The 22869-nt window shown below is 42.0% G+C and overlaps 1 protein-coding gene across 5 annotated transcripts in view; it reads left to right on the top strand.

Moving 5' to 3' along the window:
- The first annotated feature begins 2469 nt into the window (after nt 1–2469).
- VRK1 (VRK serine/threonine kinase 1) overlaps nt 2470–22869 on the top strand; it is a 39715-nt gene continuing 19315 nt past the window's right edge. The window contains exons 1-7 of one of the 5 annotated variants that reach the window (XM_081171552.1): nt 2470–2647; nt 10727–10880; nt 12807–12862; nt 15565–15634; nt 17419–17506; nt 19795–19903; nt 20038–20130. In XM_081171552.1, the coding sequence (XP_081027678.1) occupies nt 10730–10880; nt 12807–12862; nt 15565–15634; nt 17419–17506; nt 19795–19903; nt 20038–20130 (567 nt within the window). In that variant the 5' untranslated portion in view covers nt 2470–2647; nt 10727–10729. Of the gene's footprint in view, nt 2673–10721; nt 10881–12806; nt 12863–15564; nt 15635–17418; nt 17507–19794; nt 19904–20037; nt 20131–22869 lie in introns of all 5 variants that reach the window. The other 4 variants (XM_081171551.1, XM_081171550.1, XM_081171549.1 and 1 more) reach the window with 4 other exon arrangements.

Here is a 22869-nt window from a genome sequence, read left to right as displayed (position 1 = left end):
AATGGAGAAATGTTGGAGCGTATGGTAGGATGTCCCTATCTTCATCAGAGAAACAGCAGAGGATATGCACTTTCAGAATAAAAATTTTCTCGCGCCACACTGAATTTTTTTTATCGATAAGAAATACATTGAAAACAAAAAGAAGCAACTCCTAGCAGTCCTTGAACTGCAACATAGAACACAACTACTTTATAATATGATCATGGGACATCAAGAAAGTATGAAACAACACAGCTACATAAGAACAGGAATCATTCCCAAAATATAAGCTGTTAATTATACAATGGTGTCCGCAATGATCAGTAAATGATCAGCAGTCTGCTACTGTTAAGGTGTGCCTCTTATATATAAACCCCAGTGATCACTGGCTGTAATTTTTGCATCTCATAATTTTCTGCTTCATATACCTGCCAACTAATATTTCATTTCATATAATAATAATTTATTATTTATACCCCACCCATCTGGCTGGGCTTCCCCAGCCACTCTGGGCGGCTTCCAACAAAATATTAAAATACAATAGTCCTTAGATATTAAAATCTTCCCTAAACAGGGCTGCCTTCAGATGTCTTCTAAAAGTCTGGTAGTTGTTGTTCTCTTTGACATCTGATGGGAGGGCGTTCCACAGGGCGGGTGCCACTACCGAGAAGGCCCTCTGCCTGGTTCCCTCTAACTTGGCTTCTCGCAGCGAGGGAACCGCCAGAAGGCCCTCGGTGCTGGACCTCAGTATCTGGGTAGAACGATGGGGGTTGGAGATGCTTCTTCGGATTACTGGACCAAGGCCCTTTAGGGCTTTAAAGGTCAGCACCAACACTTCATGTATCTGACAAAGTGAGCTTGACCTCTGGAAAAGATATGCCAGAATAAATTTGATAGACTTTAAAGTGCCGCAATGCTATTTTGTTATATACGCTTAACATTGAACTTAAGAATGGAAGGAGAGTTTGCTGGATCAGGCCAGTGGCCCATTTAGTCCAGCATCCTCTTCTCACAGTGGCCAACCAGATGCATGAGGGAAACTAGCAAGCAGAACCTAAGCACAAAAGCACTCTGTGGTTCCAGCAACTAGCAGTGGCGTAGCGTGGGTTGTCAGCACCCGGGGCAAGGCAAGTAATTTGCGCCCCCTCTGCCCTAGGGGCAGAGAGCTGCGAGTGCGAGCGCCCCCCCCCCAGATGTTGCGCCCGGTGCGGCCGGCCCCCCCTGCACCCCCCACGCTACGCCACTGGCAACTAGTATTCAGAAGCATTGAGAATAGGCATCATGGCTAGTAGACCTTGACCACCCTCTCCTCTATGAATTTGTACCAAATCCTCTTTTAAAGCCATCTAAGTGGGGGAGTGAGATTCATAGTTTAACTGTGTGCTGTGTGAAGCAGTCTTTTCTTTTTTCCATCCTGAATCTTCAAAGTTCAGCTTCATAGGATATCCACGAGTTCAAGTGTAATAATAATAATAATATTTTTTATTTATACCCCGCCCTCCCCAGCCAAGGCCGGGCTCAGGGCGGCTAACAAGCAATAATAAAAATAAGTTGAATGAATACAACTTAAAAACAAAATTAAAATACAACATTAAAATAATGAAAGAGAGAGGGACAACATTTCTCCTCTATCCGCTTTCTCCATGTCCTGCATAATTTTAAAAAACTTCTACCATGTTACTCACCTTTTCTCTAAACCAAAGTCCCAAATGCTGCAGTAGTATTTTCCTTATGGTTGCGCTATAAGTTTTTGTTCTTTTCTAACAGATTTGCTTTTCTAACAGATGTTCGCTGACCACTGATGCACTTTCTCCCATTTTGCACTGACTGAAATGAGTTTGCGCGCAGTTCTGCCTACCTAGAAAATATGAACAAGCTCATCCATGAATATGCATTCTACTTATTTTGCATGAAGCTCTCAACCTACTATTGCAATTTTTTTTATTTTGAAAAAATGCAAACGGCAGCTAATCCTAAACTAGCCCTTTCTCAACCCATCCCATGATTTGCATAACAGGTCACCCAGAACTGGGGTACTGGCCTATTAAGTATTAATAATAATAATAATAATAATAATAATAATAATAATAATAATACCCCACCTTTTCTTCTGAGGGGACTCAAGGCAGCTTACGGGGGGGGGGAAAGACCCACTATGACATAAACGAGGCGCAGGGGAAATCATTAAAACAACAGCCACAATTCAACATACTGTACATGACAGCTACCAGTGCATGTACAGTACTGTACATTCAAACTTAGCACCGGCTCCCCTCTTCAAACGCGCATGCGCGAGAGGAGGAGTGGGCGGGGTGGGAAGAAGCGAGAAACGACCGTTCCTACGCCATTCCTACGCGGGAAATAAAACTACACTTCCCAGAATGCATCGCAGCACGCGGGTGGCGTTGGGGGGAGAGAGAAAGGAGGCCGTTTGCCTTGCGACGGCGGCCGAGGTGGGGCAAACGTTACAAAAAAAGAAGCCTCGTCACTTTCGGACGGGAGGGCGCGTGGATTAATTAACCAATGAGGTGCCGCGTCGCGCGGGGGCGGGAAAGAGAGGAAGCCGAGCGCTGGACTTTGACAGGGAAGCGGAGAGAGCGAGAGACTCGCGGCGGGAATTTCAGAGCGGGCGGAAGGAAGCGAGCGAGCAGAGGAGGGAAGCAGGGAGGTATATTACAGAAGTAAAAACAAAAGTAAGGAAAGGCCGTTGCTGCAGCCTGAGGGGAGGAAGGCGCCTGTGAGGGGGGCGAGGCGAGCTTAGGCCGCCGCGGGCCCAGGCTGCTCGCTCCTCTCTTCGCCCCCCCTCAGCATTCCCAGCTGCACGGTGTAAATAACGATGACGATAATAATAATAACAGCAGCCTCCAGGGTAGGGTTCGGAGGGCAACGCTGCTGAGGCGAAGTGAGGCGGGGTTCGACTAGATGACCCTTGATGTGCCCATCCCGGTTCTACACGTGGGCTGGCAGGTTGCGGGGTAGGCGGAGCCACTCGGGAGGGGACTTTTCTGTGAGGATTTCCCGAGGGGTGTTTGCAGAAGAAAGTATGGAGTTTTGTGGCACATTATTATTACTAATTATTAATAGAGAGAGGGCTAGAGTCACTTTTATCAGATACAAACGGGGAGAAGAAAGTGCTTCTGTATCTCATTCCACTCCTTGCCCTCCTCCCCATTATTGATATTCCTTAAAATCATTATAGCTGCGCTCACTATCCTTGGAGGTGCTGGAGGCAGCTTAGGTGGCTGTGTCTCTCTGCCGCCCATTTTGTTCTCACGCGAACCATTGGGAGGGAGGCATGTTCAGGAGAGAGGCAGGGAGTAATAATAATAATAATAATAATTTATTATTTATACCCCGCCCATCTGGCTGGGTTTCCCCAGCCACTCTAGGGCGGCTTCCAACAAAATAATAAAAATACAATAAAACATCAAACATTAAAAACTTCCCTAAACAGGGCCCAAGGCCGTTCAGTGTGTGGCTGGGTGCAACCCTAACCCCACTTGGCCTGGGTATAAGCCCCGTGGAATTCAGTAAGATTTCTTATTATCTATTACATTTCTTGTCATTTTGTCTTGCCCAGGGAAACCCAAAGCAACTTTGCAATTAAATAGACGTGGTTAGGGCTGCACCACAAATGGGGATGTTCACCAGGGTTTGGGGAGCCTCTGGCCTTCCAGATGTTTATGGACTACAGTTCCCATCACCGCTGACCATGGCATTGAGCTGATGGGAGTGGCAATCCGACACATCTTGAAGGCTGCAGGTGACAATCAGCCAAAACTGCACCAGCCACTGCACTGTGCTGGCTTTGGAGATGGGGGAAAGGGGTTGTGTGCTCTTGCACACTTTATCTCACAACCTTCGCCTGCTGGAGGCTTTTTCATTATCTCGCTTTGTATTGAAGCCCGTTCCAAAGGGAATTCACTTTGGTGTAAATGTGGCGGGTTGTATTCCTGGTTTATTTTCACACACACAGAGCTCAGGATACTCCAGGTCAACAAGTTTTAATGCAAAGTAAAGGCATCGTAGTGGCAGAGTTTTTAGAGCTGTCATGTATCAACAGAACTGCAAGAGAGCCATGCTGAATCTGTCCAAAAAGATGCACACACTTTGGCACTCTGCTTTTCACAGTGGGCAGTGAGATGTCATCTTGTAATTTGTCCCATTGTTTGACCTTGGTATCAGCTATTTGGAAGGTACACTGCCCCTGAACTTCGATGTTCCATTTAGCCATCATGATGGACAGTACAATGCTCTCACAAGGACTTTCTGTAGTGTTCAAAAGGTCTTACTCTCTAGTGAGACTGTTTAGGATTGTAGCTTAATCTATTCCAGAGTGGGATCTATGTTCGGCTTTTGCCACACAAGCAATGTTTGGCATCTTAAAGGTTCATGTTTATTACAGGGCAGTATTTTGTGGGCTAGTGTTGGATCTGATGAAGCTAACTGTGGTCCACAACAGCTTATTATGCCATAATTGATTTATATTGTGCCTCTTATCTTGCAAGCCATTTTAAAAAATTGTATATCCTATATTCTTGGGTCTTGGAAATCCAGGTTCACATTTCTATCCATGAAGTACAGAGGGCTCTTCTAATAAATTGCTATCTTCCTGGTAACCTATCTTGCAGACTTGCTGTGAGGCTAGAATAGCAACAACGTTGTCATGTAACTGAATAAATTAAGTTAAATATAAACAATTTGAGAATATATGCTTACAGGATCTGCACTGATGAGTGACTGACAAGGAAGGAGATTTTAGGAGTTGTAGATACTTGAATGTGAAAAGGTCAACCCAGTATGCCGTAGCTGTGGAAAAGTGGAATTAAATTATGTATTATTTATATGCATTCATATAATAAAGTGTCTTACTATAACCAGGTGGAAGATATTTTTAGAAGTCAATATCCTGTATAGGTTTCACTTGGTAGTTCTAGTGCTCTGAATGATTAGTTCTGTCACACCACTGATTCATCTCTAGCCCAGAGGACTGTCTACTCTGACTGGCAGGGCTCTTTTTCTGCTGCCTGATATTCTTTGAAACTGGAAATGTCAGGACTTGAACCTAGGACCTTCTGCATGCATTTCTTTTGTATTTCTGCGTTATTATTATTTTGCTTTTGCACATTCAGATAAAATGCCTAAGAGAATCTCAAAAGCAATTTGTCCCATGTAAAAATGTGTGTGGACTTTGTTTTGTACTTCCATTTACCTGTTTTTAATAAAGAGGAGGTGAAATAGCTTAATGGGAGTTTTGTTAATGAGTTCTAAATAAGGATTTCTCATATATTATTATGGGGTTTATGGCATATAAACCCACAGAACCTGACATTACATGTCATCTTCTGGTAACTCACAAAAAAGGTGTACTAAAGGCCTGAGAAGAATTTTATTCTGTGTACCACCCTGAGATCTTATGATGAAGGGCGGTATATAATTTTAATAAATAATGAGACGTTAATTGCTTTGGAAATTATCAGTTTCAACTCTGGTTGGCATCCATCTGTCATTGGAGGAGTGCTCCTTTGGGGGTGAAGTCAAACGGTTGGAAGGTTGCAGCTCTGGCTATGGCTGTAGAGACTGATGCGGGAGAGACGTGTTTTGTTGCAGCTAGGGCAGATGAAGGCATCCGATTGTGCTGCTGCAGATGTGCTATGGCGTTTCTTCTCTGTGCTCCTTCCAGTGGTCATTCCTCCTCTGGTCACTGCTGGATGCACGACCTGCCTGCCTGTCTCCAGGCTCTGTGGTAGTATGCAAGGGATTGCAACACAGCAGGGTTGATGTTCCCAGCCTTCATGTCACATCCATTGCCTGTTGTCTTTGGCACTTTATAAGAGCTTCTGGGTACACATGTCTTAAGCAGGAAAGAGGCAGGAAGCCTTGCTGCCTGGGCAAAGTACTCATACTTTTTTGGTTCCAGCCATTTGTAAATTACTAAAGTATCCATACTCATTTTTTCCCTTTCTCCTATTTGATAAACAGTGCCCCCTCATTTAATATAAGAGGAGAATCTAATTTCTTTATTTTTGAGGTTGGACGTGGGTGTGGTATGTCCCCTGTTCCTTGGGTTTTCTTAGAAAATTTCATCTATGCAGTACTTACAAACTTAGTGGTACTGCCTGATCACTAAAAGGAAGCAACCTTGCTGAAATAAACAGCAGTTTGTGGTGGATTAGAGCACTACCAAATGAGGAAGGACATCAGCTGTTGAATCATTCTGTGTTCCCACACAGCAGAAACTTTGTGTTCAAAATAAATTAGAGGCATGTTCATTTTAGTTCTGTTCAGCAGGGATGGAAACATATAATAGGAAATGGCTGCAAAGAAACGAAGTGTGCTGGGAGGGAGGGGGGAGAAAAATTAATGGCAGATGCAATGACACTGAACAGTCATTCATGCCTTAGTTATGTCTAAGTTAGATCATTGCAACACTGTTGAGGAATATAATGGAGCAAAAATGACTGTTGCCTAGTGAGAGGTGTTCCAAGTGCGCCACCTGAACATTATTTCAACTATAATACTTGCCCATACTATTTGCTTGTTCTTCTTGCTTCAAACATAGCCAAAGAAAGATTTATTATTATTTTAAACCTCTCTTGCAAGCCTGAGTTCATTCTGAGCTTTGGCCCACCTGACCTCCTTGCAACTCTTGGCTACTTGTATATACTTTTACTTTGTGATTTCTCCTTTCTATTTCTTATACCTTCCCGCCTTACATCTCAGTTCATCTGTAAGCTCCTTATGCAGTCACACTGGTTTATTTAGGTGCCTCCCACTTTTCTTTTTTGTTGGAATTGTCTACCTTAGTATTTCACCTTTAAGAAACTCCCATCCATCTTGGACTCCTTTCTCTTTGGGTATTTCTGACCATGGGATTTCACCCAGTAGTTTCTCAAGCTTTTTGAAATCAGCCTTCTTAAAATCCAGTTTCTATGCCATTCCTTCCCTCCACTTTCAGGGTAGAATATATCATAAATTAGTTTGCATACTTTTTCTGTTTTCAGAATTTGTTTTTTCACTAGAGGAGAATCTATTTTAGTTCACAAAGTTACAGACCTAGTTCCTCTGTAGCTCACGCATCTTCAGACTCTTCTCACAAAATCACGAGGACTACTTAACTTGACTCTTTTCCCTGACCCCTTCACTTAAATAAGATTAAGACGCAAGGCTGCTTTCAGAATGCAAACTCCATGCAAGTGTCGGGTCGGCTGGAAAGCAAGTCAGAAGCCTTGTGACCTACACCTACCAAGGGGGTGCTTTAAGAAACTCCCATCCATCTTGGACTCCCTTCTCTTTGATTTTTTTCTCACTATGAGATCTTACCCCAAGTGTCCTTGAACTTTGATAACTGAGGCTCTCCTAGCGATCTTTCTTTCACCATATGGAGTATGGTGGATGGGAACAAATGATGGGCCCTTTTCATAATGCTGAACTTTTGTTCTGTGGCCAAAATGTAGTTTCTCAGAAGAAACTGTAATGATTTAAAGTGGTCTATTTAATTTATTTATGACTGCGGTTACTGCTTTTTCTTTTATGTTTCTATTTAACATTAGCTTTGTTTTGATTTTGTCATTGTAAACTGCCGGGAGCATTTTATGGAAAGACAAGGATATTTTTATAAACAAATAAAATAATTAGAGTTGTGGTTCTTATGCTTTCATAATGAGCCTATTCTAGTGTTGGTATTGTAGGTTGTCAGGACCACCAGCACAGTTCCACTGCCTCCCTTCTCCATGTTATTTATTCATTTGTTAATCACCTTTCATCAGAAGATGCCTGGGCAGTGTACAAAAGTGGGGATAAAAACTAGGTATGCCAGAATGCACAAAGAGAACTGCTGTAGCTCATTTTCCTAAACTTTTGCACCTTGCAGACCACTACACACACACACACACACACACACACACACACACACACACAGTGGTACCTTGGGTTAAGAACTTAATTCGTTACGGAGGTCCGTTCTTAACCTGAAACTGTTCTTAACCTGAGGTACCACTTTAGCTAATGGGGCTTCCTGCTGCCAGAGCATGATTTCTGTTCTCATCCTAAAGCAAAGTTCTTAACCCGAGGTACTATTTTTGGGTTAGCGGAGTCTGTAACCTGAAGCGTATGTAACCCGAGGTACCACTGTGTGTGTGTGTATACAAAGTGGCGTAGTGTGGGGGTGCAGGGGCGGCCAGTCGCACTGGGCGCAACATCTGGGGGGGGGGAGGCGCGCTCGCACTCGCAGCTCTCTGCCCCTACTAAAACCCACGTGTTAGGGGGCGCAAATTACTTGCCTTGCCCCGAGTGCTGACAACCCACGCTACGCCACTGTGTGTGTGTGTGTGTGTGTATATATTTGCACATTTCTAAAAGCAAGGGGTGATAGTTTGCTAATGAACAGAACAGTTTATTTTCAAGGGGCAAAAAGAGGACAACCCTGTTTGTGAAGTCTTGTCAAATATAATAGCCAATAGCTGATTGTATCAGCGATACTTTTCATCCAGCGCACATTTCTGAGGTGTTGTAGTTCAGTGGCAAAGCACATCCATTGCATGCAGAAGGTGCCTGGTTCAATCCCTGGGCATTTTTACTTAGAAAGCAGCTGATGGTAAAGACCTGAGGCCCTGGAGAGCTGCTTCCAATGGGAATAGTCTTTGCTCGGCGTGATGGACAAAAAGCCTGACCCAGCTTAAGGCTGCTTCCTGTATTTCTAATTCACATGGTAGTTAAGCCATTTGAAAAATAAAACTAGTTGCTGCTGTTTGTGTTATCTGACAGTCTGCTGCTCATACTAACATCCCCAAGTCATTCATGCATATACATATTTATTTAGATATCTAACCTGACTTTTCAGTAGCAAAATTGGATGGAAACATGTGCATGGATGCCTGCACAAAATTGCCTCTGTTGTATCTTAAATCCCAATGGATAGAAGTACCTTTTCCCGAGTCTGGGGGCAGGTTAAAGGATGTTTGCAGTGAGTTAAATTTGACCTGTAGGGGTGGTCATAAGTAGGGTTGTGCAAGATTTGATATCTTCACAAAGAGCAGAAAGTGAATGAATACTGTGAAATTTGTGTTCTGCCCATTCAGACTCATTGCTTGGCATCAATGCCCTAGTAATAGTTTGGCCACCTTGCAAATAGGCACAGTGCCATCATAAGCAGATGGATGTGGGCATTCTCGGCCAGGAAATGGAGCCTGTGCAGTTAGCATAACAGTAGGATTCCTAGAAAGAGTCTTGCTTTTAGTTTTCATAGTTGAGTCTCCCTTCATGTGCATTGCAAGTAAGCATTTATAACTGTGTAGCGCTTCCCTTCCAATTGAGAATAAGTTGCACAAGAACATTTATTTATTACAAGCAAGGTGCCTGGTCCAGCCAGGTTACCTTGCTCCTTCTGCCCATGTTTGTGAAACAAGGTAATATAATATGTTGCCACATGTAAAGTAGGCTTGCCATCGAGGCTTGCCTGGCTGCCACTGTGACTTGCAGGTTATTTCTCCCTGCACTCATGAGGATGAGGTGCAGAAACTCTGGATAAAATTTTAACTGTTGTTTGGCCATCCACACAGCCCTCTCCTCCCCCCGGATCAACATCTCCCATTGCTCTGTTGCCATTTCCATCTATAGTACTGGATAGTGAGGTCATAGTTATGGTTAGGATAGATAATTAAGACACATTTTAGAGCACAAGACAATTAATGTCTATAACAGGGAAGCATAAAGAGCTTTGCTCACATAGAAGTGTGGAAACTGGTTGTTCAGCTGTACTCAGTCTTTATGAAGGATTGAGAACTGCTGATTAAATTCAGGCCAAAAGCCCATCTAGTCCAGCATCCTGTTCTCACAGCAGCGCAAGAGATAGATGCCTCCAGGAAACCTGCAAACTGGATTTGAGTGCAACAACCCTCTCCCCATTTGCCATTCCCAGAAACTGGCATTTAGAGGCATACTGCCTCTAGCAGTAGACACAGAACATAGCCAGCATGACTAGTAGCCATTGATAGCCTTATTTTCCATTAATTTCTCCAAACCCCTTTTTAAGACCAGCTGCCTTTGGCTGTCTCTCAGCTGTCACCTAGCAGTAGCCATCAAGTTGAAGCAGAGAAGAAGAAAGGAAGTATGGATCTTCAACTGGCTGTACTGAGAGATCAGCTGCCTTTGGCTCTCCATTATCTCCCATTCCATCAGGGTACCTGAGCAATTTCCATCCCAGCTCTTCATTATAAGAACTGTAATTTAAAATGATAACAATACCTGAGTTTGCTTTTTTCCACTTTCTCGTCCCCTTTTCCTTTCGTATTGAGGCTTTTATGTTGTAAGCCTGGGGGCAGGGATTGTCGTGTGTGTGTGTGCTTTTTTAAATGGATCTGGAAGTCTTTTCAGCTCAAGAGCAGGGTAAAAGTGTTTTAAAATAACCTGTATGGTCATAATGAGTGTTTGAGAGCTTGGTCGCTGATACATATACCATTTACAAACTAAAGAATTCTTATTGTTGTTCATGTGGAAATATGGTTTTAAGATTCAATTAGGAGAAGGCAATTTTGTCCCAAAAGGGGGAGAAAACAGCACTTCAAGTATCTTCATTCTGGAGTGAGAATTTGTTTGATTCTTATTTTAGTACTTGGGTTTTGTTGGAGGCAGCATATGTCGAAGAAAGAGAACTGGTATATTAAATAACTAAAAGCAAGTGACAGTGTGGAATAACCTACCTCTTAACAGGTGTGTTGATTTTTGTTTTTTGTTTGTTTTAGTTTAGAATATGCCTAAGAAAGCAGCTGGGAAAAGAGGCCCTGCAAAACGGAAACTTGCAGAAGAATTTCCTCCAGGAGAAGTTTTTACTGACCTAACAAAGAAAGATTGGAAGCTTGGTCCGGTTATAGGCAAAGGTGGTTTTGGCTGCCTCTATCTTGGTAAGACTGAGAAAGAAGCCTGTTAAAGTTGGAGCACTGCATTCCTTTCTTTAGGCCAGGGGTGGTGGTGTGGGGAATATATAATCCGAAAACATGGGAACAGTGAAATCAATTTACCATGGGCACAATTTGGCTAGAGAATGGCAGCTTGATTTCCCTCCTTTCCTTCAAAATAATCACCTGATGAGCCCAAAGACACACTTAGCATTCTGCATTGTTTAGATTATTCATTTGCTTAGCTTACTAAGTTTCTGCTGCTGATCCGGGTTTTATTCATCACCTTCCATGCCCTGCTTGGAAGCTTCCCAGACACACCTGGCTGGCTGCTGCTTGGAAAGAGGATGCTGGACTTGACAGACCCTAGTCTGATTAAGCTAGGCAGTTCTTATGTCCTTTGTTATGTGGAAGTTTGGACACAGTTGGCTGTTGGCTGGGCATGGCTTGTAAAAATGAATAATGCATTTCAGCTAGAGATTTCCAGAGTAATACCTGGAGTTTGTGTCTCAGATTTCTTATGATGTAAAACCTACCCATCACTGCCTAATGAGTTTTCTTCTGTGTGTGTGTGTGTGTGTGTGTGTGTGTGTGTGTGTGTGTATAAATATGTAATCTGGTTTAGGAACAGAAATGGATGGCCATAGTGTAAAGAAGAGGGAGGGGTTTCTGTCTCAAGACTTGTTTCCTGCCAGGTTGAAGCCAGAGGCTCTTACTTTCTAATCCCTGCATATACAGTGGTACCTCGGGTTAAGAACTTAATTCGTTCCGGAGGTCTGTTCTTAACCTGAAACTGTTCTTAACCTGAAGCACCACTTTAGCTACTGGGGCCTCCAGCTGCTGCCGCCGCTGCCGCGCAATTTCTGTTCTCATCCTGAAGCAAAGTTCTAACCCGAGGTACTATTTCTGGGTTAGCGGAGTCTGTAACCCGAAGTGTCTGTAACCTGAAGCGTCTGTAACCCGAGGTACCACTGTATATTTTGCTTTTTCTAAACTTCTGCTAAGTATCTCAGCTGCAGGATTCCTTTATGAGCTGAAATATAAATGAGCAGAGTCTTAATATAAAAAGTAGCCTTTCTGTGTAATAAGAGCCCATTTGATGGTAACTCGCTTCTACGGTGATCAGAGTATTGAGACAAGACCTGCAACAAGAAGTACCTCAAAGACAGTGTAGTTTCTAGTTTAAGCAATTGATGCAATTGTGGCTCTTCAGTGGTACCGTTACTGTGCTGTCTGTACTGATCTTGCTCTGTTTGGACTAGCAATAATTGGAATGCAGAGGGCATGGTCCCTTTCTGGCTTGCAAGAGTTAGACAGGCTAATGTCACTATCTTCGTCACTTGCAGAAGCTAAGTGCCTGCTGGAAGTGACAAGCAATTCCCGGAGAGGCACTTCATGGTACAATTTAACATGTGCACGGAAAATTAAAATGTTAAGTGTAACAAGCACATGTTTATCACTATGGTTTAGCGCAATGTGTATGAGCTGGAATGAGTCTAATCGAAGTCGCCTATTCTTTCCTCCTTCAGTGTTAATGGGAGAAGGATTTCACCAGTATTAGTATATAATGCACTCAGGCCGTGTCCGCATGCCACACTAAACCATGGTTTGGTGCTGTGTCCAGGAGCTGCAATGAGCCTGAACAAAACATCAGTCTTGTGTGCTGCCATCTCCTTCTGCCAGGAGGAGAACTTCATCAGCATTTATTTTCAGTTTCCTCTAATCCTGCCTTGTCATTGTGTGAAAACCAGGAACTGTGATTTGTCACAAAATCTGGTCAGTTACAAAACAAGCCAGCGTCAAACCACTGGTTATGAAACAAGTTGAACACTTAACTTTAAGTGTTAAACATACTTACTTGTTACTACTAACTGTATATTAAGCAAATGGTTCTTTCACCATGTTGATAAGAAACTCTTCATATTTTAACAGCTGATGTTAATTCTTCAAAATCAGTCACCAGTGATGCACCCTATGTTATAAAAGTGGTAAGTATATATTTGAAGTAGTCCATTTTCAGATGCATGCACAGAACATCCTAGGAAAACTAGAAAGACTCTTTCAGTAGGTAGGTGGAATTTTGTGGAGAGAAAATCCTTAGGCACCCAATGTCCAATGAATTACAAGTACGTTGAAATAAGTTTAGATAAGTTGAAGCCTTACTTTAAAATCTTTTTATTCTGTTCTGCCATTAGCATTCCTTATGCATTGCTAAACCACTTCATATGAACATTCATAAATGGAAATAAATAAATACATAATACATTTAAAAAATGCAAACATTGTCCTGTTGCTGAAATAACTGAACACATACTGACCTACATTCCTATAACTGCACGGTTATAGTCTCAAATTACACTACTGCATTCATCTGCTGGGATTGTTTTTCTGCTTTAAGATTCCCTGAAATATTTATCAATCGCATAAGAAATGGACAGTTACTAATGCTGTGACAGATTGGAGCTGGAGTACAGGCTTATAACTTTTGGTATATGTCCTTATGGTATTAGAGGTGCTTAGCTATAATTCCTTATTTGGCAATGCATTCTGGCTACAAGCCATTTTACACAGTGGAGGGCCAGATCGTTTTTTTCCCTGTCCGGTCCCCGGCTGCTGTCCAACTGTACCACTCATCATCTTATTGCCTGACGTGGTTATTGTTATTAATTGAATTTATATACTGCCCTATACTTGGAGGTCTCAGGGTGGTTCACAAAACAAGGCTGTTGATATAGAGGTGGCTGGGAGATGACTGGGCACTTGAAGTTGGCACTTGTTTCAGAGCCCCCTGCTATATTGGGGCATTCTGACTCCATACACCAGCCAGACCAGCAACGGTAGGAAAGAGAGTCATGTGTTGTTTCTGATACAGCCCGTTTCCCCATAAAAAATGAACGTGTCACAGAGGACAGAGTGCAAGCTTTGTGCAGCCACTTCCTTTCTGCTGCCTCTCAGTTCCCTCTTCCACAGTCTCTCCACCCCTTGAGAAGGAGTGGATGTGGCATGCCTGGAAAGTTGGAGGGCGGGGGAGGTGGCACCCCTTGAAGCAAATAGGATTTGGTCTTATTTGCTTAAACCCTGCTTGCTATTTACCTATCTTGAGACTATTGCCGATTTTGAAAGGAAGAGGGAAGCCTGTTTATTTTATTTATTTATTTATTTATTTAAGCCAAATTGTTAAGTTTCCATTCAGCATAGTTGCAAGTATTATTGCCTGGTAGCAGTAACCTAGTGCCGTGAATTTGCCTGTATCGGGCTGCCTGTTATTTATAGAGTTATAGACACTATGAATCGATTAAGTTTATGTTTGTAAAAATAGTCTATACATCATGCCCCTGACTACTAAATGTATTGAAAAGCATTAATGCGTAGTTCATGCTGGTGATGTATGTGTGGTTTTAAGAGGATGCTGATATAAACATTTTATTTATACAGAATATCAGTACTTTGTAGCTTGCTTTAGTGTGTAACCATAATGGAGACAAATTGTGTTAATAAATGAATGCCTCTGACTACGTAGAATAGACAGCTTGAAAACATAAATGTCTTTTAGAGATGGGGACGTATGACCCCAGATGTAGATTTGTGAAGTACTTGTGTACATTTGAGTTTACCCTGGATCAAGATTGAGTTGCTTAAGTCAACTTCATGTGGACAAAATAATGTGGTATATGACATGGGCAAAGTTTGTACTTTGGAGAGAAGAAAACAAGGTTGAGACGGGTTTCTTGGCAAGGGAAAGCCTACCATAACATTCAACTTGCTTCAGGTCTCAGCAGGACATGGCTGAACTAACATGAACACTAGGCTTTGGTGTGCGTAACATGAACTACTAGGCTTTGGTGTGCGTAAGCTCATTCACTGCCATTAGTGGTAAATGATCTGTGCTCTTTAGTGTCTGAGCCTTTGTTGCCAAAGGAACTGATTCAATATAGCTCAGTTGGTGCCAATATGGTGCTGATGACGCCAAGGTTGCAGGTTTGATCCCCCTATGGGACAGTTGCATATTCCTGCATTTCAGGGGGTTGAACTAGATGATCCTTGGGGTCCCTTCCAACTCTATGATTCTATTATAAAAAAAGTATCTCTTGTACATATTGGAGGGACCATAGCTCAGTAACAGAGCCCATGCTTTGCATGCATATAGTCCTAGGTTCTATTCCTGGTGTCCTCAACCAAAGATATCAGGGAACAGGTGATGGGTAAGATCTCTGCTTGAGATCTTTGGGAGCTGTGGACTGTTAGAACAGACAGTTTGGGGCTAGATGGACTAGTGATCTGACCTATTAGAGGGTATATTCCATTGTTACAAACATATATTTGCTCTAAGAGGGGGTCAAGCAAAAATGTATATATTAGTAATTTGCTGTTTCTGCATACCACAATATTACTGAAATGCAGAATATCACTTAAGTTTTCAGTCACCATATTAAGTTAATCACTGCTCCCAGCATTGAAATCTACAAAAATGTTCCTTTTTTAATTGAATGCTTTTTTTGCATTATGTAACAGTCATTAAGAAGATAAAGAAAGAGGAAGAGAATTTACAGTGGTTAGGTTGTTAGAATTCTGCATAGGACAGGGGAAGAAAGCTTTATCTGTTAAAAAGTATTTACTGGAGAGAGGCGAGTACCCAACAGATTTGAAAGCTTTCACTTTTTTTTAATTAAAAAAAATGTGTTTTTTAAAGGAACCCAGTGACAATGGACCACTCTTTACAGAACTGAGTTTCTACACGCGGGCAGCTAAACCTGACCTAAGTAAGTAATCTACTGGTGTTGGAATCAACAAAACAATTTCTTTAAACCTTTTTGAATTTCCTAATGTGAGACGTTGGGAGAGGTGTAATAATATATTTAATGATTCATGGGCAACGAAAACCATAGTTCTCGGAGGACTCTGAATGGTAACTTTAAGGGCATACCTAATTACAACTGGTTGTTTCTTCATAATGGTGCAGTGTTGGGTAGTTATTGAAGGTAATTGTTTATAAACAGGGCCTACTGAACTGGAACACTTTCTCTTGTCCTTTTTTATGCTCGAAGGTCACAGCCCATTGAGGCTGCAGCCACTAATTTCCAAGGGGAAAGTGGAATTTTCGTAGCGCAATGTGGCTGTTCAAAGGTGGGGAGAAAGCATAAGCAATTTTAATTAAATAATATGCTTGGATTTGCTAGGAGATGAGATGTTTGCTATATTAAAATTGCCAAGAAGGCAGAAAGAAACTCGTGGAACGCATAAATGATAGAAAGGGCACAATGCAGTTCCTAAGTTAAGCCCTTTTAAATCTCACTAATTTCAGTGAGAGAGACCTAAGCACATGCTTAACTCTGTTAGAGCATGAGACTCTTAATCTCAGGGTCACGGGAACGAGGCCCACATTGCGTAAAAGACTTCTGCATTGCAGCGGGTTGAACTAGATGACCCTTGTGGTTAATAATAATAATAATAATAATAATAATAATAATAATTTATTATCTGTACCCCGCCCATCTGGCTGGGTTTCCCCAGCCACTCTGGGCGGCTTCCATAGAAACCAAAAATACACTAAAATATCACACATTAAAAAATTCCCTGAAAAGGGCTGCCTTAAGATGTCTTCTGAATGTCAGGTAGTTGTTTATCGCTTTGACATCTGATGGGAGGGCGTTCCACAGGGCGGGCGCCACTACTGAGAAGGCCCTCTGCCTCGTTACCTGTAACTTGGCTTCTCGCAGCGAGGGAACCACCAGAAGGCCCTCGGCACTGGACCTCAGCGTCCGGGCAGAACGATGGGGGTGGAGACGCTCCTTCAGGTATACTGGGCCGAGGCCGTTTAGGGCTTTAAAGGTCAGCACCAACACTTTGAATTGTGCTCGGAAACATACTGGGAGCCAGTGTAGGTCTTTCAAGACTGGTATTATGTGGTCTCAGCGGCCGCTCCCAGTCACCCTTCCAGCTCTATGATTCTGTTGAGCCTTAAAATGCTTAGTGTTGATTAGATCACATGCTTAGTAACTAAGGGAGCAGTCCTATGCACAAAAAGGTTGGCATAAGGCAAGCTGGTGCAAGTTAAAGTTATACAAGATCCAAACTCTATTCAGTGGCAGGGCTGCTGGTTTGCCTAAGCCTGGCAGATGGAAAACAGGCCTCAAAAAAGGTGTTCTGTTCTGGTTCGCCAGGTCACATGACCAAACTGATTGGGCTTAGGAGCCCTCCTAAGTCCCTCATCCCCCATTCTGGTACAGCCCCCAGAATGCCACTTTTTTTGGGTACACTGACCTTGGCTCTGCCAGCCGAGCTGGGATAAGCAAGTTATATGATTGGGGACTTAGCACTGGTTCAGCCAGAGATCCTCTGCGTCCTAATCTTTTCAACCTGGCAGATCTTGCCATAAGATTGCCCCCTAAGTGAGTTAGTAGTAAATGTTTAGTACTTATCCATAGGCATTCATCATTTTGCCTTCTGTCTGATTTAACTAATCACATCCTTACACAAATATAGCAATAATTGCTTTGCAGAAAGCTGTAACAATGCATATTTGGAAACTTTTTTCTTGTTTCAGTTAAGAAATGGATTTCTTCTCACAAGCTGAAATACTTAGGTGTACCCAAGTACTGGGGTTCTGGCTTGCATCAAAAGAATGGCAAAAGGTACAAACCATTTCTTATTTTTGAGTTTATAGGATTTTTCATAGCCAATACTCCCCCTGTGTGATTTTTCTCGCATGCTTAGCACATCTCAGTAACTGATGGCCTTTGGTGTTGTGTCAGCATTCAGACTTAATAGTTGATCAATGTGAAAATATCAGAGGAATTGCCATGTGAGAAAAAATTCTATATAGAGAATTAAACCTGTACTAACAGTTAAATTAATGTTACTGATGAACAGATCAATGTTACTGGAAATATGTACGGACAGATGCATGCAAAAGGCATTGTTAGATGAATTTTAGAACTTTTCCCCTGAATTGTATCCGGTTGTGTCCCTCTACTTGATGGGAAACTCTTGAATGTAGTAGAAGTAGTGTTTTTTTCCTGGGGGGGGGGGTGCAGGGGTTTGCATACCCCTAAACCTTTTGTGAATCTAAGTTTGGCCTCATTGAGGCCAATATGAGTAGGAAAATGAGAGTACCCCTAAAGATATATTTTTTTAGAAAAAAGGCGCTTAGTAGAAGCTTATGTCACTACTGGAAATACAATTTTATCTGATTCTCCCTTCCCTTCTAGAACCTCCTGCACCTCGCAAAGTCTTCTCCAGAGGGTTAGGGAAGTAGCATAAGAGGCTGCAGGAGAAAGGGGGCATTTTTTTTTAAAAAAAAAACCCACCCACCCAGACAGCTCACAGAATATTCTACATGATCAAAGAGTCCTTCTGTTTGGGGAGGGACTGAATTTGTCTATAATCCTCTATCTTTTGTGGCTTTTTTTAAAAAACAACAACAACAACCCAAGGGCTTCTGAAGATACACCCTTACATATAGCTCAGTCGTTAGAGCATGATACTCTTAATCTCAGGGTCATGTTGTTTGAGCCCCACATTGGGTGAGATTCCCGCATTGCAGGGGGTTGGACTAGATTACCCTTGCGGTCCCTTCCGGCTCTATGATTCTAGGAGCAACTTTTCACAGTCAACTAATGCAGCTTCTATTTCTGTGCGAGTCACAAAAGCCCTCCCATGTGCACTCCACGCTTTCCGTAATTTTGCTTTCTGGTTTCTGACCAGAACTCTTTTCCTTGGAATAGTTGCTTGAATGTTCTGCAGCTTTCAGCAGCAAGTTGTTATGAGTACCACCCTGAAAGGGTGGGTGGGTGGGTGGGTGCTGTGGGTTCCATAGTGGTGTTTTCATTTTTAATAAAACGTTGACATGCCGTATCCTGCTGCTCAAAAGCAATGAGAACTAAAGCAATCTGTTAAAAGTGCATTTTCGATGGCTGTGAACCAGATAGATTCCTCGGTGGGATCAGGGCATTCTGACCTGATTGCAGGGCATTAGCACCAGCCAGACCCAAAGCAAAATAAAAATGAGTTAGTTATTTATTGCTTCCTGTACAGCCAGCTTTTTCTCAGAGCGTGGAATATTCACAAGCATTATAGGGCCTTTGGAGGGGGGCATTTTTTTTGAAAAGCAGCTCAACACCACCATGATTTGCTTTTTCAACTCCTTCAGTTTTTTGTTTTTTAAATGAGCAATTTGAAAATATAGAAGGAATGGTGCGTAGAAATGGAAATTATGAAATAACCATTCATCAAAATATTAAATAAAAAAGTAGAAGAGGAGAGAGAAGCAGCCTGACCCAGTCTTGTCATTTGACGCAGAGCAGGATCCTTTCCATTTAGTCAACGGCTTCCTGTTTCTGCAATTGAATCTTATTGAGGTTGGTGGGGCAGTGCCCCACTGGCTGTAATGGATTAACCTCCACTGCTTGAAAGAATTACATTTTCAGTTTGAGATCATAGTATTTATGGACGTTCTGCTTCCACACAATCATTCCTGCCTCCTAAGATATTTTGGTGAGGCCCAGACCTCTGCCCCACTTTCACCCGCTGTCATGGGACAGGAGACCTGCCCCTGGAACACTCTCCCTCAGGAACCTAGTCTTTTCCCTGTTCATCCTTAGGAAACTCGCTTAGCTCTTCTTATTCTGACAGTCCTTCACTGTTCATTTGTTCTCCTGTTTAGACTTCTCAGTGGCTTATTGTGTGTATCTTTTGTTGCTACATAATTTAAATAAATACATTTAATGTATCTACAGTAGATATTAAATTTCTGTTGTTAAATGTGCATGTTTATTCATTTTGTACTTTGCTTTGGGGTTTTTTTTTCTTTGCTGGAAAGCAACCTAAAATTTAAAATACTTACACTAAAAAGGTATATATATATTTTAAGGTATCTCGTGTGGATTTTCTTAAAGGCTATGTTTTCTTTTTCTGAAACCAGCTACAGATTTATGGTAATGGACAGATTTGGGAAAGATCTCCAGAAGATTTTTGAAGAGAGAGGAAAGCACTTTACCCGCAAAACAGTACTACTGTTGGGCTTGAGAATAGTAAGTTAAAAATTAAGTATCATTAGTGCTATCTAATGTAGTTTCTTTGCTTTAAAGTTAACCCGTAAAGAGTAGTTGCCCTCTGCTGTGTGTGGTTTATATATGCTGAAATTGTTCTGTTATGTCTTTATTAGCTTGATGTTTTAGAATACATTCATGAACATGAATATGTGCATGGAGACATCAAGGCCTCAAATCTTCTCCTGGGCTACAAGGCTCCACATCAGGTAACTTCCAGGTTTTTTCTTTCTTCATTGTTTAACCTATTGTTTTTTTTTTTAATGGAGCTGCTGTGAACCTCAGCAGAAATCTTGCCTTTATGAATGTGTACAGCATTAATATTTCTGCTTGACATTTATATCTAGTTAATGTTGTACATTTTTTATTCACTTTGCTGGCAGTTGATCAAATTGGCTATTCTGCCCTGAATAATATTCAGGAGAATGCTTGCGATACAAAATGAATTTCAAATAGCTATTTGGGGGTGGAAGTTTAAAATTATATAGTACACCGGTGAATTACATTTGCCTGTCTGCTTTGTCAATTTTTTATTTCCTTTGTTTGAAGAATCCATCAAGCATAAGTGTTCTGTTACTTGGAAAACCTGATTTTTAACATGTTGATTGTTCAAATCAATTGGTTTACAGAAATATCTGTAGCTGTCTAATTTTATTATTATTATTATTTTACATCTTTAGTGTTTGGCAAATGCACATACAAAGTCCATAATTTCCCCTTGTTTGAGTGCTTATCTTGGAGTGAATAAGCGAATGTTATACTTTTTTTAAAGTGGCCCAACTAGCCTTGCAAATGAATTTGTGACACTTACTAGTCTACAAAAAAAAAAAGCTTTACTAGTCTGCTACCCACATGTATATGGACTAAACTGGTCAGAGGTCTAAATGTCACTGGGCAATTGTATTTTTTTTATATACCCAAGCAAGAGTACCAGCAAGGAAAGATCAGCTCCTGCCCTCATCTAATAAAGATGCCCATTTAAAGTTCACTGCTGTTCTGGCATTGCTGAAGTGATCTCCATCCTCTACCTATTCCCTCCCTTCCCTTCCCTTGGATGTCTTGTGTTTTTTAGTCTGCCAGCCTGAGGTGAAGGCCTGTGTCTCATTTTAATTTATGTACAGTGCCTCCCACCAGGACTGTATTGAATTTTTCATTGATGTGAGCTGCTTTGGGAGACAATATTTTTGTCCGAAAGGTAGGATGAAAATATAATTATTAAAAACGGTTGAACAATTTGTTAAATCCTTTAATATCAAATTAAGTATTCAACCAGAGGGTAGAAAGCTCTTGGTCCTATTAGAGGAAGGGAGAACAGAATTTCTCCATTTAAGGTATAGGGAAGAAGATGGCGCTGATACTGACTGGAGTCACTGTGCCAATTAGTGAGTCTCAAACAGATGCAAACCATCTTCTGCCATCTGAGTGGGTAGTGTCTGTTTGTTAAAAAATGAGAAGGAGTCTTCTGTAACTAAGTGAAAGCATACTGAGCATTCGTGATAGGTTTTAAAAAGAAATTATAGATCAAACTTATCTTGGTGACTTGATGCAAATCGGAGCCTTCGGGTCTCCACCAGCTCACCTGGGGCAATTTTGTCAGATTCATGCAGCCAACCAAATGTTTCTTTTTCAAGGATTATGAGACAATATAGTATTTACCTATATAGTTTAAAATACCCCCCAACTGTTATTTTAAAGATTGTATTGGATTGCTCTAGATCAGAGACCAGGAATCTGTGGCCTTCCCGTTGTTGTTGGACTTTAACTCCTATCAGTCCCAGCCAGCACGGCCAGAGATGATGGGAGTTGAATCTCAGCCTTGCATTTAAGCACTAGCCTGGTAGCCATAAGTGACAAAGAATTGCATACAGGTGAGCAAACAGGCTGTTGGAGGAGAGATGGAGTGCTCCTTCCCTGCCTTGTGTCCATAGAAACCAAGCAGGCTGCCAGAAGACAAAAAACCCCTCCTCCATGCCCATCATAGAAATACAGCGGGCTGCTGCAGCAGAGACAGAGTTTCCTGTGCCAGTCCCCAGCAGGATAGCAAAAAATTGTTACAGGCTAGTAACTTTTGTGGGTTTATTCGCAAGGTTGTTTTAATCCACTGGTCTTCCCATCCCTGCTCTAGATAGAAACACAGCATGCAGGTAGACTTGCTTTAACTTGGTTTCTTCCTTTATTTAAACAGCAACAAAAAGCAAGTATCTCACGATGGAATTGTCTTATATTGGAGTACATGGAATCAATGATTAGTCACACCCAGTCATGAATGCTCCTTCCGTAGGCATGGTAGCGGAGTGAGCAGTTGGAGAAATTCCTGGAAGATGTGGACTAGCTAGATCAATTTCATTCTGGGTTCAGGTTCGGATTTTTGACTGAACCAACCATGGTCACCCTGATAGATGACCTGGATTGATAGAGGGACGGCAGGATGCATCTTTTGCTCCTGCTTCTCAAACCACCTGCAACTTTTGATACAATTGACAAGGGTGGCTTTCTGGGGTAGGTATTGGGGGCACTGATTTACAGTGGTTCCACTGCAACCGGCACATAACCCTGGTGCTTAAAAGCTTGCACCGGCTGCCCATATGTTACCCAGCCAGGTTCAAGGTTCTTGTATTAATTTACAAGGCCTTTAACAACATGGGTCCAGAGTATCCAAAGGACCACTTGATCCCTTATAACCCAGCTTGATCACTGAGATCCTTTGTGACATCTCTGTTGGTGATCCCCTGTGGCTCAGGTGGCATGGCTCATAACTGCTAGAAGCCATGTGTTCAGAGCTGTGGGCCCAAACCTATGGAGCTCTCCTCCCAACTGAGATTAGACAGGCACCTCCTTGCTGAACTTTACATGCATGGCAGAAGAAGCTAGTTTTCCGTTTTATGATTCCTTTTTATTATTTTATATTCTGCATGGTTTATGTTTATGTGCATTGCTTAGAAATATAT

This window comes from Podarcis bocagei (assembly GCF_964188305.1).
Source record: "Podarcis bocagei genome assembly, chromosome: 1".
NCBI classification, from domain to species: domain Eukaryota; kingdom Metazoa; phylum Chordata; class Lepidosauria; order Squamata; family Lacertidae; genus Podarcis; species Podarcis bocagei.
Note: the sequence above shows the minus strand (reverse complement) of the source record. Positions and strands in the feature narration are given on the sequence as shown.